Raw genomic sequence first — 14,074 nt, forward strand, 5'->3', positions numbered from 1 at the left:
AGTATTTAAATTTAGTGTTATTAAATTTAAAAATTAAATCAATACATAAAATCAGTCTATAAAATTATTTAAGTAATTTAGAAATAATTTATGCATTTACTACATTAATGGATATTAAATTTATTAATTTTAGAACAGATATTTTTTTATATATTGAATCAATTAACAATAAGAAAATTCCATTCACATCTGATATTAATTTTCACTTTTACATTTTCTTTACAAGGTAAGAAAACATGGACAAGTTAAAAGAGATGAAAACACAGTTTTATTCACCAAAAAATTATCATATGACATATTAGACTCGTTATTTTTTCTATCTTGATCCGAATATAAAATAACAGGTTTGTTTTTTAAGTTTTAATTGAGTTTTACGATATTTTTATATTTAATTGATTTTTCGTTGAAAATATTTAATAATTTAATATTTATATTTTTAATTAAATTTTTGTTATTTAATTTTTTTATTTAAAATAATAAATAAAAGATCATATCATTAATATGAAAATAATTTTATGATTAATATAAAAGTAATAAGTGGGATATTATTTTTATTAAAAGGATGAAAAAGAATAAATATAATTTCATCATGCTAGTGTCGGATCTAAAATCTAAGTCAGTGGAAACAAATTTGGTTATAAACTTTCTTTGCCAAAAGGAGAAAAATTACGGGAAAATGGGTATTATCATTTTAAAATATAACTTTGTATGCATAACAAATTTATTATAATTTTTAATTTATCATACATATCATATATTTCATTAACTTTAGTAAACTTTGATTTCAAATATCTTCATTTCTTATTATTTTTTATCAATTCAAATAATCACATATTTACTTTAAGGAAATAGAAAGATGACTTAGTGATAAAAGTTAAAAAAAAAATATAAAATAGATTGTGAATTCAATTACTCCAATAACAATTTAAATATATAAATTTGTGGATTTAGATTGAGGATGAAATAAATTATGAATTTAATCTTTCACTGATAAACACTAACAACTAATATTGTCTATAAAAAAATTACATCTTCACTTCCTTTTCTTTTACGGACAAAAAAAACTACACTCACTGAAAAATGTTAAACCATAATATTTATTTAAAAATATAAAAATGCTAAATATTTAATAAAAAAAATTAAAAAATTAAATTTATAAATTATTTGAAATTTAGCTAAGTAATTTTTTTAATTTTAGTGGTTGCTTAGTGACCTTGAAATGTAAGGTAAAAAGGTGTATCACAATAATTTTGTGAATGGCGCCTTTAGAAATTGTTAAAAGAGGAGAAGACAAGTTCATTTATTCCTTTCCAAACAGCAACAATTTCATTGAAGAAAAGTCTACGATGTATAAAAAATATATGCATCATGATTCCATTTAGGGTAGGGATGTAAGTTAAAGTTACAAATGCATTTCTCCACACCAATGATTGTACCATTCGACTTTTTATTTATCTTCCCCTGAAACTATTTTTATTTTCATAATACTTATATTTATTTTTTTCTACCAAACATACCGTTAGTCATACTATTTATTTAATCGTTGACTGTAAATACTTTATTGTTTGTGTTTAATGTTTTATGAAGAGAGAGAGTGGCAGAAAATAAAATATACCACGGATAGTACACGTATTATAATATTTAACAGATATTAATAAAAATAGTTGTCCATATATATAATTAGCCTATAATATACATCTAAAAGTGATAATCCACAATAATGCATATTACTAATGTAGGAGTTGGACAAGAACGCCAACATAGGTAGATTTCCACGGCTCTTTTGTACAACAAAAATAGATTTGTCAATCCTGGTAAGAGTAGGAATAAGTCTTTGTGTGATCATTGTCAATATCAATGTGAGTATAAACGATTTTGTAGGTCTTTAACGTTGTGTCTTCTTGAAGGTAAAACACTGTGCAACGAGAGAAGAGAGCGATGATTTATGCGACAGAAGGTGTTCGTTTGCACGGATTTGTGAGCGACGAAATGTAGTGATTTGCGAGATGTGGCTCTTTTTTTCATCTCGCTGAAACGAGGAGATTTGCACTGATTTCTTCACAAATTACGTGTGTGCCCTCATGAGTTTGTTAAATATCACGAAGGAAGAAGCGTGTATTGTGCATTGACGAGAAAGAAAAGTTATTGTGGTCATGTGAGGAGTAAACTGTGTGGCCATGTGAGGAGTAACTTTGCAGTTTCGGTGTGCAGCAAGGGAGTTGATCGGAGGTAATATATTTTTGTGATTTAGATGTGGTTGTTGCAGGTTGGTTGGATGTGGTTGAGAAGACAAACAATGGGGTTGATTGCACCTTGGTGTTGAGGATAACTTGATGGATGAAGATGAACTTTACTGAAGTAGTTGTGCTTGAAGAAGAAGTGGTTCATGGGCGTGTATTCGGTTCCACAAATCTGGTAACTAGTTCTAGTGGTGAGAAAAAAATGAAGATGGAGTTGTATTCGGTTCCATCACGCGTATCTGGTTCCACTCCTTCAAGAAATTGCAAAGAAGAACGTATTCGGTTCTACGTTATTGTATTCGGTTCCAGCTTTGAAAAATGCGTTGTATTCGGTTCCAATTAATGGTTGAGGAGCAGTAATTGGTTCCCCAACATTCTTCCTCCCTCGTGCATGGTTGATGCGTGTTGCAGGCTGATGCGATTTGGTTGGAAGGTTGGTGGTGGATGTAGCCACCATCACATGGTCGTTGAAGCACTCGAGGAAGCTGACGTTGATGATGGAGGATGTAGCGTCGTTGGAGGATGCAATGTCATTGACGATGAAGACGATGGTGTTCGTGATGAAGGAGGATGCAGCCAGCATCCCATGGTCGATGATGATGAAGACGAAGTTGTCCGTCATGGTCGTTGGTGCTTCTGATTTTGGATCAGGTACTCTAGAACAGGAATAGGCCTTGACGACATAACAGAAGACATTCTATCAATGGTTATAGGAATGGTGAAGTGATGAATATGGAGCTCTTGAACACATGGAGAAGCCATGAGAAAATTCTCAGGTCATGTGAAATGTGGCTGCATTAATTTGTAGATACAATATTTGCAGAAGCATGAAAATATGGGTTAACTTCTCCGATAAACAAAGAAAGATGAAAAGAGACTTGAAGTGAATAAGACGAGTTCTTGAAGATTTGCAGGTGTGAAGTTGGTGACAGATAAATTATATATTATTTCCCTCACCCATTTACCATCTTTGTATGACACACTTATTACTTCTAGATCAATACATAATCCTTTATAATATTTTAGACTCATTATGCATGAACTTTCTTATCTTCGGGGACAACAATTTTCGCATTTCTTAAAACAACATAAATATATCAAATACAATAATGCTTATACGGATAACTTTAATAACTAGGGGCATTTTGGTAATCTTTAATTTATACCAATTAAACAAATTTTTAAAAACTGTCACATCAATCAAATCCTACACTAATTCTCACAAACTTTACCTCTAAATCCACTCTCAATTACCTCCAAATCCACTCAAATAAACACACAAAAAATTACCCTCAAATCCATTCAATCACTCTCCCCCAAATCATCTCCTCCAATCACCCCCAAGTGAACACAGCATAAGTGAACACTAAAGACATTGTAAGTCTCTATGTACCTAGTAGTCATTTTTGCAATAGTGAGTTCTATAAATATCTATGTGTAAGTGAATGACGATAATTTCTATGTGTCAAACATAACTCGAAACTCTATGTGAGTTAAGATATACCATAATTTTATGTAAGTTGACACCTTTATGTGAGTTAACTCAGATTTTGCATGAACCTTTGATTCTACATGAGTCAGAGACCTTGTGTTGGATATTATTTGATAATATGAATGTGAATAACTTGTGACATATATATATAGTTTTAAATTGTGGGTTATGTATTTTTATATTAGTCTACACTTTATTTCATGTGTCTATGTTTGATTAAGATCGTTATAATTTATCACACGAACATATGGTTATACGAGTACTAAAAAAAATAATACCCAGTAGAGACAAATGTTTTTTTTTTGGAATTTTAAAAGAACCATTTTGATTGTAAGTATTTGGTTTAGATGACAATTTTTTATTTTTGAAAAAAAAAATGAAAAACTATATAATAAAAAGATTAAAATGCTTTTAGGTTGATTTTTTTGTTATCATTTTATTTCAGGTATATGGTCGGGGATCGTCACAAAACACTCTTTCACATACTTTAAACCGTACGGGTACGTACTTGTTAAAGACAGTTCGATGCTCGCTCAAGTCAGTCATATAATCGATAAGAGTTATAGTACAATCTTAAATTCGTAATAAATGCAATCCCTTACGTTTCTACTTTTCACTCGTATTTATAGGGCTTGTGATTAACATTGCTATAATTACAACCCAAAACTTAATAAGCAAGACTTACCAATAAACTTGATTAAATGATGTAATTAAGGTTAATTATGGTTACAGACCGACCGACTGAAGGGGACGACTTAGATTGTCCGGACATACGATACAATATTGTTATAAAATAAATAACTATATTTAAAATTTTAATTACACAATTTTTTAATAAAAGATATTTCTAACTATAAGAAATGATGATGTGATATTTGTTTCAAGGTAACAGATCAAAGTTAATGTTCAACGTTTAAAGAGTAGGCAAAAGGGTCCAAATGTTGTCTTCCATTCTAAGTTATTTTGTAGTCGTTCTTTCAAATCGTTCAAAGAATATCTACATAAGGTACCTGATAACGGTAATTCTTACCATTATTTAAGCATAATTTTAACAGCAAAATGACCTCCTTTCTAGCTTATAACTTGCTTAATCCTCTAATTTATCTTAGTTTTATGAATAATTGTGTCTTGGGCTACTTTGATGTAATTTCATCTATAATCCCCTATTTTGTAGCTAATAATGTGCTTGGAAGGGTCTCTAATAATGTTTAAAGCTGAACCAACCACAAGAAGCAAGCACATCGGGAGAAAAAGAAAAAATGATGCAGTGCTGAAAAGTCAGGCCGGGCCCCCCTGGTTCAGGGGGGCTGGGCGCCACCTGCACAGAAGTTGGTTTCTGATGTGCTTGCACCGGGCGCCCCTGGTTCAGGGGGCCGGGCGCCACCTGCACAGAAAACTGACCAGGCGCCAGTTTTGCGCACTGGTCGCGCCCAGGCGCGACAGAAGGGGCGCTGGGCGCCAGTTTTTGCGAGAAGCTCGCGCCCGAGCGCGACAGAGAAGGCGCCGGGCGCGACTTTTGCTGATGTGGCAGATTGAGCTTATTTAACCCTAAAACGCGAAGGAGTTATGGGTCTTTGGTTCTTTGGAGGTGCATCTCACTCAGAGGAGAGCTTGGAGGGCTGCTAGGGCTCGTGGGAACACTCCCTTCTTCCTCTTGGGTTCTTCATCTTCTTCCATGGCCATTTTGTAAGCTTAAAGGCTCTCCATGGAAATGGAGAGCCAAACCCATCATGTTGGGGATAGATGTAGCCTCTGAATTCTTGTGTATTTGTTGAATGATTTGATTATATATATGCCTTTTCTATCAATTGCTAGTATTCTTGTTTCCGATCTTAAAGCTTGCATGTAATGGGGACGTTCATGACTTGATTTTGGGGTTTCATGGATTATGGGGACGTAAGATGAAATCTTGAACTGAAACAAGAGTTCTTGTGGTCATTGATTCTAGGGATGGAAGATGATTCACATGTTGTCTTAGATCCTAGTTCTTGATGCGAGTTTGCTTGTTAGATTGTCCAAGGGATTGGAGTTTGATAAGGAAAACCTAGGCTTTTTCACCTGAGGGATTAGGGCTAGAGTGTTTTAGTGGATTGACTTTAGTAAATTGATAGAGAGGAGATGAAATTGGTTATACACATGAGTGCATTGGTGAAAACTAACCTCAACATTGTCATTTCATACCATTTCTAGTCTTTTCCATTTCCAAGCGCCTTCAATACCAAAGTCCAACCGTGTAATTACTTGTGAATTTATCTTTTTGCACATATTCTTAAATGTTGAGTTGTTCTTGAGTCTAGATGAGTTGTTAATCGCACAATTTTCTAGTATTACGAGTCTCTTGGGAAAACGATACCTGGTCTTACCACGGTTTATTACTTGAACGATTTGGTGCACTTGCCAAATCATTTAACAATACCTCAACCTATATTTATAAATTTCAGAGTGGACTTTCACTTAACAACAACCTAATTACGGTCAAATTACAGGTAATCACACTTTACCCTATTTTGTTTAACACTATAACTAATTGCTTGACATTTAACCCATATGTTACTATGGGCTCATAGCCGACCAAACGGTAAAGGTGCAGAAGAGTCGGCTGACCGATGATACCTCTCAGGTCAATGAACCGATCGGTAATAACAGCCGTTAAGGTAATCAATGGTAATAATTGTCGGGGAGTTAATGAAAATAATTGTCATTTATTAACAATTAATAATGTCATTCATTGGTGATTAATGAGTCAGACCTAACGGTAAGCTCATTATAATTTATAAATATTTGTCTTACAAAGAGGACAGGCAACTGGAACTGAACTTAGAAACTCTCATAACTAATCTTGATTACAAGATTATTACGCAAGGTCACTGACTTGAGCGTCAGAGTGTCTTTTGCAGGCACCCTCCCTCGCGGCTTGGACAAGGAGAAGAGAGAAGACAGCGCAACCGAATGATGGAGCGGACAACTTTGAATGTTTTGGATGAGGGTTCTAAATCCTGCCAAAACATTTTGGCGCCCACCGTGGGACCGAGCGACATCCCATTGAAATCACAAGAAGCCAAGACGAACGCTCGGTCTCGACATCGCTACTTCGGATTAACACCATCAACATCAACAAACTTCTGCGGCTTTACAGATAACTATTCATTTTATTATTTATTTTATAATCCTTCTAAACTATTTGGAATATTATTATCATCTCAACATATAAATGCATTTGTGACTAATGCATAGTCGATTAAAGGCCAACTATTTATATTATTATTGAGATTTTTTACAGTGATACATTCAACCATCAGGTTAAAAATTAACTACTTGCACCCCTGATGAAACAGTATAATGTGACGCAAGAGTTTTCTTTCATTCATAATCCAAATGGCATAAAAAAGTGGGAAGCTTTTACTTTATTTTACAATGAACGTGTATTTTTATCTCAATTCTCATAGTACAGTACTGCCACAAAGCGTCATCAAATTTAGGGAAATCGAAAAAAAAAAACAAAATTATGGTAGAACTTGCTCCAACCCTCGATCTGCGCCTCCATGTCTAGAGAAGGGAAGCTCCACCGTGCTGGTTACCCTCGCGCAAATCCCTACCAACTCGCTTCTCACTGACGATGGCCTCGCCACCGTCATTCACCCCCGTGTTTAAGTTTGGTCCGCTGTTTCCCGCGGAGGCAACCACCAAAATGCTGCGCTCCACGGCGTGGAATGCCCCAATGGCGTTTGGATCGTGTTTCAACTCGGATCGTAACCTAGGGATGGAACCAATCGACACCGAAATCACATCGACCCCATCAGCAATGGCATCGTCAAATGCCGCAAGAATCGCCGAGCCAGGGCATTCATACTTGAAGCACACTTGGTAAATCGCCAGCCGTGATTCTGGGGACCCACCTTGGGCAGTCCCCGCCGCCACTCCGTAGTATGAGACACCGGGCACGGTGACTCTCGCCGCTGTGGCTGTTATGTGGGTTCCGTGGCCGTCTACATCCCTTGGTGTCTCAAACTCTGTCTCCATTAGGTTCACGCTGCAGGGAGAAAAGGTGGAGGTGGAGCCCGTGGGTGATGTACGAGAAGAATAAATACAAGATGAGTTCAGAAAAAATTGTTCTGATTTTTATCTTTTGTTTGAGTATGATGAGTTCAAGACATTGTAAAGATAGGAAGCATTTTGTTCTGGAGCATGGAGCTCACCATGGAGCTCACCATGGAGCTTGGAGTTGGTATAAGCTGAAGCCACTCTTGGAATCTGTAGGTCACAAAAGTACAACCAAAGAAGGTCATTCTCAACCTAACACATGCCACCAGGGAATATCCACAAAAAGTTGAACGTAATGTTCTCGTATCAGCTTTTCTTCTTGACACAGAACACCGCCCTTCTTATGTATTAGAAAAGTGCTTTGGAAACTAATTAAAATGAAATATATGTACATGAACCCAAACGATCCACCACGGCTCCAATTGAAACTCACGGGTCCGCTTTGCCGATCCGCCGTCAATGCTTCGGAATCTGACCTCGCCAAGATCTCCTGCTCGTCGTAAGTAGCCGGTAGCAAGAGCTTTTGGCTTAATGTGGGGGACAATCAACGGTAGCGACTGTCGTGGAGCGGCAACCAGGGGGAACGCGCAGGAGGTCATACTCCATTGATAAGCGTTTTTGGCGAGAAACATACAACAACCGGTTTTGGTTCTAAATCTTCAAACCCCAATAATGGATTATCACTTTTTCCCTCCTTTTTAAGCTTTTCTCATAACGTAGAGGATGGGGTCAGATTGCATTTCCTTTCCCTTGGTGGCGGACGACGATTCACTGAACGGAAGGAGGGTGATTAATTGTTCTTTTAGTTATATTAATTTTCTGGTAATTGATTAATTCTTGGAGTGGCTTGAATAATGCGACGCAAGTAACCCTTGCGGACGCGACGACTCCGGCGATGTCCGCGTCATCCGTTGCACCGTCCGGTCCAACTTCTGCACAGTCCTTCGCCACCACAACATCAGACGTCGGTTCGGTGCTCTCCCCCAGCGACCATCACTCCGCCGCGCCCAGTCACTACGAAAATCATAGCAGCCGCCGGTGGTGGTTCGGTTTCTCAAACTGCGACAGCAGCGTAGGAATCTTCATCACGATAGCCAAGTCGTTGCTCGTGAACTCCCTGGAATCCCCCGTGGAGGTCTATATCTCCTAGAGAGAGACACGAGCGGGCGGTGGAGTTTAGCTCGCCAAGCGCGTCAAGGCGTGTGTACTGGGATGCATACCGGTACGAGCTTATTAGAAGAATTGTCGAACGGGTTTCTAGGGTGATTAATCTTGCTCCTTTACATGTTGCGGATTACCCATTTGGCTTACTGACACAGATGCTGGCATCAAAGAAGATGCCTACGAGGCGTTCATCGAAAGTACAGAGGTCGCAAAGTAATCGCGATTAATGTCTTTAGCTTTTTGCAGGCCACAAAATGTTATAAAACTGAACATGGTTTTGCTTGTTCCGCCTTCTGGCCTAAACTCTTATTTAGCTAGCGTCTCCCCGAACGGTGATAATTCATATGGTCGTCATCCACATCTTCTATTGTTCTTTTATGCAGGTCAGAGGATTCATCATCGGGAAACACGAGAGATACAATTGCAAAAGTTCTCCTATTAAACCCCGTAAATTCAAATTTAAGTTCTGGCTGGGATACGGTGGCGACCAAATGGACATTAAAGCCAATCACTACCTAACAGCGGCAATCAAATGGATATTTTTATTTAAATACAAATTATATATTTTTATTATATATTTTGCAGGTCACAAGACTCTAAAGCAGTCACATCAAGACCGAACAATCTCACTTGTTCTGTCGTCTGGCCTCAACTCAAAATAGCTTAATTTTATTAGCTATATTTTCCTCACCGTTCAAAATTCGAGTGTTATTTTTCTTCGGTGCAGATAATAGGACTCTGTATATAAACTACTTGGGCAACTTTGAGCAACCGATCGATAGGGAACATTTTTCAACTCGGTGAGACAGACTCTTCATGAGCTCTCACCTTGGTCTTAGAGCACGCTCCTAGTGAACTCCTAAGACCTAAACCGAGCGGTGATGCAGTCTTCTTTCGTGAACTCTCACCTTAGTCTTAGGGCACGCTCCTAGTGAACTCCTAAGACCTAAACCGAGCGGTGAGACAGTCTTCTTTCATGAACTCTCACCTTGGTCTTAGGGTACGCTGCTAATGAACTCCTAAGACCTAAATCAAGCGGTGAGGCAGTCTTCTTTCGTGAACTCTCACCTTGGTCTTAGGGCACGCTCCTAGTGAATCCTAAGACCTAAATCGAGCGGTGAGACAGTCTTCTTTCGTGAACTCTCACCTTGGTCTTAGGGCACGCTCTTAGTGAACTCTAAGACCTAAATCGAGCGGTGAGGCAGTCTTCATTCTTGAACTCTCACCTTGGTCTTAGGGCACGCTCCTAGTGAACTCATAAGACCTAAATCGAGCGGTGAGGCAGTCTTCTTTCGTGAACTCTCACCTTGGTCTTAGGACACTCTCCCAGTGAACTCCTAAGACCTAAATCGAGCGGTGAGACAGTCTTCATTCGTGAACTCTCACCTTAGTCTTAGGGCACGCTCCTAGTGAACTCATAAGACCTAAATCGAGCGGTGAGGCAGTCTTCTTTCGTGAACTCTCACCTTGGTCTTAGGGCACGCTCCCAGTGAACTCCTAACACCTAAATCAAGCAGTGAAGCAGGCTCTTTCATGAAACTCTCACCTTGGTCTGAGGGGCACTTCAAAGGAACTCTTAGTGCAAAACCCATTCGGATGATAAAGAACGCATGCTAGTTTATGAATTGAAACTCAGGTAAAATCCTCTACCGATCGATATAACTTTATAAACCCAACGCAATATAACAAAATTTGCTAGGGCTTGGGGGGCTTATGTTACTATGGGCTCATAGCCGACCGAACGGTAAAGGTGCAGAAGAGTCGGCTGACCGATGATACCTCTCAGGTCAATCGGTAAAAGCAACCGTTAAGGTAATAAATGGTAATAACTGCCGGGGAGTTAATGAAAATAATTGTCATTTATTGACAATTAATAATGTCATTCATTGGTGATTAATGAGTGAGACCTAACGGTAAACTCATTATAATTTATAAATATTTATCTTACAAAAAGGAAAGGTAACTGGAACTGAACTTAGAAACTCTCATAACTAATATTGATCACAAGATTATTACGCAAGGTCACTGACTTGAGCGTCGGAGTGTCTTTTGCAGGTACCCTCCCTCGCGGCTTGGACAAGAAGAAGAGAGAAGACAGCGCAATCGAATGATGGAACAGACAATTTCGAATGTTTTGGATGAGGATTCTAAATCCGAAACTCGAATCAAACTCCGTGACCATTCGGTGTTAATAGTAAGTTCATTTAAGTATCTAGTTAACTAACTAAATTATGATTGAGTAAAATATTAATAATAATGAATATTCTAGTATAATATTTCACTAAATTATTAACTATTGTTATATATGTTTGTTTAATGACTTTCAGGTGAATTTCGTTTAATACATTATCACCTTGTCAAAATCTTGCTAACATATGGGAAATTGGCACCATATTACATTTTTGTGTGGTGTAATTAATGGGGGTTAAAAAGTGAGTTCGATTCGTTTATATAGATAATCTTGATTTGTGAGAAAATACAAAAGAATCAAAATTAATTTACAATAATAAATATAATTTTATTATTTCATAAAATATCACTTCATATTTCTTTAAAATTTTATTTCGTTAACGAAACCATTCAAAAATAATATAAACTTGTAACAGAGAAAAGAACTAAAATCACACCATTATTATTATTATATACTTGAGATCTAAGTAGCACAATTATGAAATTCTCATGTTTATGTCATTTGAAAATTCAATTGACCCCATTAAAAAGTGGGATAAGTTAATCATTAAGAAAAAAACATGGTTAAGCAGAAACAAAAAGATAATTATTTATGCAAAGTGGGTTAATTAAACGGGAGGTCACATCAGCCAGTTGACGATAATGATATGTAAATAACCATTTTCCGAGGCAAACAACATTCGACTTGTCAATTCCACACGACTCCTATCATACACTATACAATGCATCCTAATGTCAAACCTTTTTCTTTTCTTTTATTTTTTCAAGAAAATGAACGAATCAACGGCTCAGAACGCGTACGTTCAAAATCTGGTGGCCTCGTGTCTTATCCGCGGCGCCGTATGTTTCACCCTCAAATTGCTCTCTTGCTTAATCTAAGAAGGGACAAATTAGTAAAAGGCACTCTTAACCCTTCCAAGAGATTTTAAATTCTAATTATTTTTGTAAAATATTTTATGGTTTTAATTTAAGGTTTTAAATTAAGAAAAGGGTGTGATAAAAAAGAGAGTAAATGGCATAATTATGAGAATTAATAACAATAAGGGAAAGTAGTAGCGTGGCGTAGACGGCTTCGAGAAGATACCGAATCATGACCCCATACGGCTAACCTAGAGAGAGAGAGAGAGAGAGAGAGAGAGAGAGAGAGAGAGAGGAGAGAAGGAGGCTCCTTAAAAAGACCGTTTCGCTAACGCGTTACGATAGAGGCACGCGTTTCTTTGCGCTCTGTTTGGTACAAACGGAAACTAGTTTTAAGGAATTCAATACAAGGCCCAAACCGAGAAAAAGCAGAAAGATAAAAAAATAAAAAATAGAGAGAAGAAGAAGAAGGAGAGAAGCGTATCTGGAATTTTCTTCAGATCGTTGGTGTGTCGTGTGCGCGTGGAGGTTCTTTTCTTTGGGACTTTCCTTCAAATTCTAGATTCCTTCCTTTGTTTCTCTTATAACCACCAACCTCTCCTTTTCCTCCTTTTATTTCTCCCTCCATTTTCCCGTTTTCCGCAGATTCGTTAACCTAATAATCTTTCTCCTCAACGGTAATAATCTATCGCTTTCTTTTTTCCCTTTCTGCGTTTCTTTTCAGGGTTTCGATATCAAATCTCACGTTTCTGACGTATCGGTTCTCATCGTGTTTCAGGTTGCTAGAAAAATGGCGGAAGAACACCGATGCCAGGCACCACGCTTGTGCGTCAACAATTGCGGTTTCTTTGGCAGCCCTGCCACGCAGAATCTGTGCTCGAAGTGTTACCGCGATTTGCAGCTCAATGAGCAGCAATCTTCCAACGCGAAGATGGTTCTGAATCAGTCTCTTGTTCTTCCGGCGCCTCCGGCGCCGGTTTCTGAACCGTCTTCTTCGAAGACGGCGGATCCGGCTTCTGCTGTGGTTGAGGAAGTGCCACACGCGACGGAAGAGGCTAAGGCGCCGCTGCAGAACCGCTGTATGACGTGCAGGCGGCGCGTGGGGTTGACGGGGTTCAAGTGCCGGTGCGGGATGATGCTTTGCGGGACGCACCGTTACCCTGAGCAGCACGCGTGCGAGTTCGACTTCAAGGGGATGGGGAGGGACCAGATCGCGAAGGCGAATCCGGTGGTGAAGGGCGAGAAGCTCGAGAAGATCTGAAATGGAAACGAACGACGAAGGGTGTTATGGTAATTTCGTGTTTATCAAGTTGGTGGTTGCCGATGTGGAATTCGGGTCGGATGATTGACCCGTGACGTGGGTGTCACGAACGGGCGCCCGTATTATTCGGTGGGTGAGTGGGTGGGTGGGTCATTGCTATGTGGTTGCGTTGTCATTGTAAATTAAATTTAAAAACATTTCAATTTCATTCACCTGGTTTGAAAGCGGGTTCTAATTCTTTTTATTTATCCTCCTAAATCAATTAATTTTAATCCTTTACATCAATAATTGAATTAAAAATAATAATTCTTTTGCAAACCCGTGGGCCGGTAGCTTTTCCTTCACGTTAGAAAAGTGGTAAGCGGTTCAATGTTAGGTGGGGTTCACCAAAATTATATTTTCATTAGTCAAGCTTATCGTAAGCAATAAATGCCCATTTTTGAACATTTTCGAAGCCCATCATATCCTCCAAATCGCATCAATTTGTATATATTTTAAATGTTAATTTTTATATGTATAAATCCTAAAAAAAACTTATCCCATAGTTTTTCATTAGATTAAGCTAAATTCTTCTAAAATGACCTTAATAAATACCATTTCCTAATAACTCTTTTTAATTCTCAATCTTAATGTATGATCACATGCTTTATTTTAATTTATTTTTTAGATAACAGAAACTTGAGTTTATTTTTTGAATAATAAATGCTATGAATTATTTATTTTTTGAATAATAATACCTATTTTGTCGTTGACGTGTAGTGAAAGTAAGTGCCAGCCACGCCCTTCTTCTGTGGCGCACAAATCATAGCAAATTGATAGCAAATTGGA

The 14,074-nt window shown here is 37.8% G+C and overlaps 1 protein-coding gene across 1 annotated transcript; it reads left to right on the plus strand.

Moving 5' to 3' along the window:
- The first annotated feature begins 12,256 nt into the window (after window positions 1–12,256).
- On the plus strand, window positions 12,257–13,470 carry LOC108333115 (zinc finger A20 and AN1 domain-containing stress-associated protein 3). The gene is made up of 2 exons (XM_017568452.2): window positions 12,257–12,662; window positions 12,764–13,470. Exon 2 carries the CDS (start codon window positions 12,776–12,778, stop codon window positions 13,244–13,246), a length of 471 nt encoding a protein of 156 aa, XP_017423941.1. The 5' UTR covers window positions 12,257–12,662; window positions 12,764–12,775; the 3' UTR covers window positions 13,247–13,470.
- The last annotated feature ends 604 nt before the right edge of the window (window positions 13,471–14,074 follow it).

Source organism: Vigna angularis, chromosome 11 (genome assembly GCF_016808095.1).
Source record: "Vigna angularis cultivar LongXiaoDou No.4 chromosome 11, ASM1680809v1, whole genome shotgun sequence".
Taxonomy (NCBI): domain Eukaryota; kingdom Viridiplantae; phylum Streptophyta; class Magnoliopsida; order Fabales; family Fabaceae; genus Vigna; species Vigna angularis.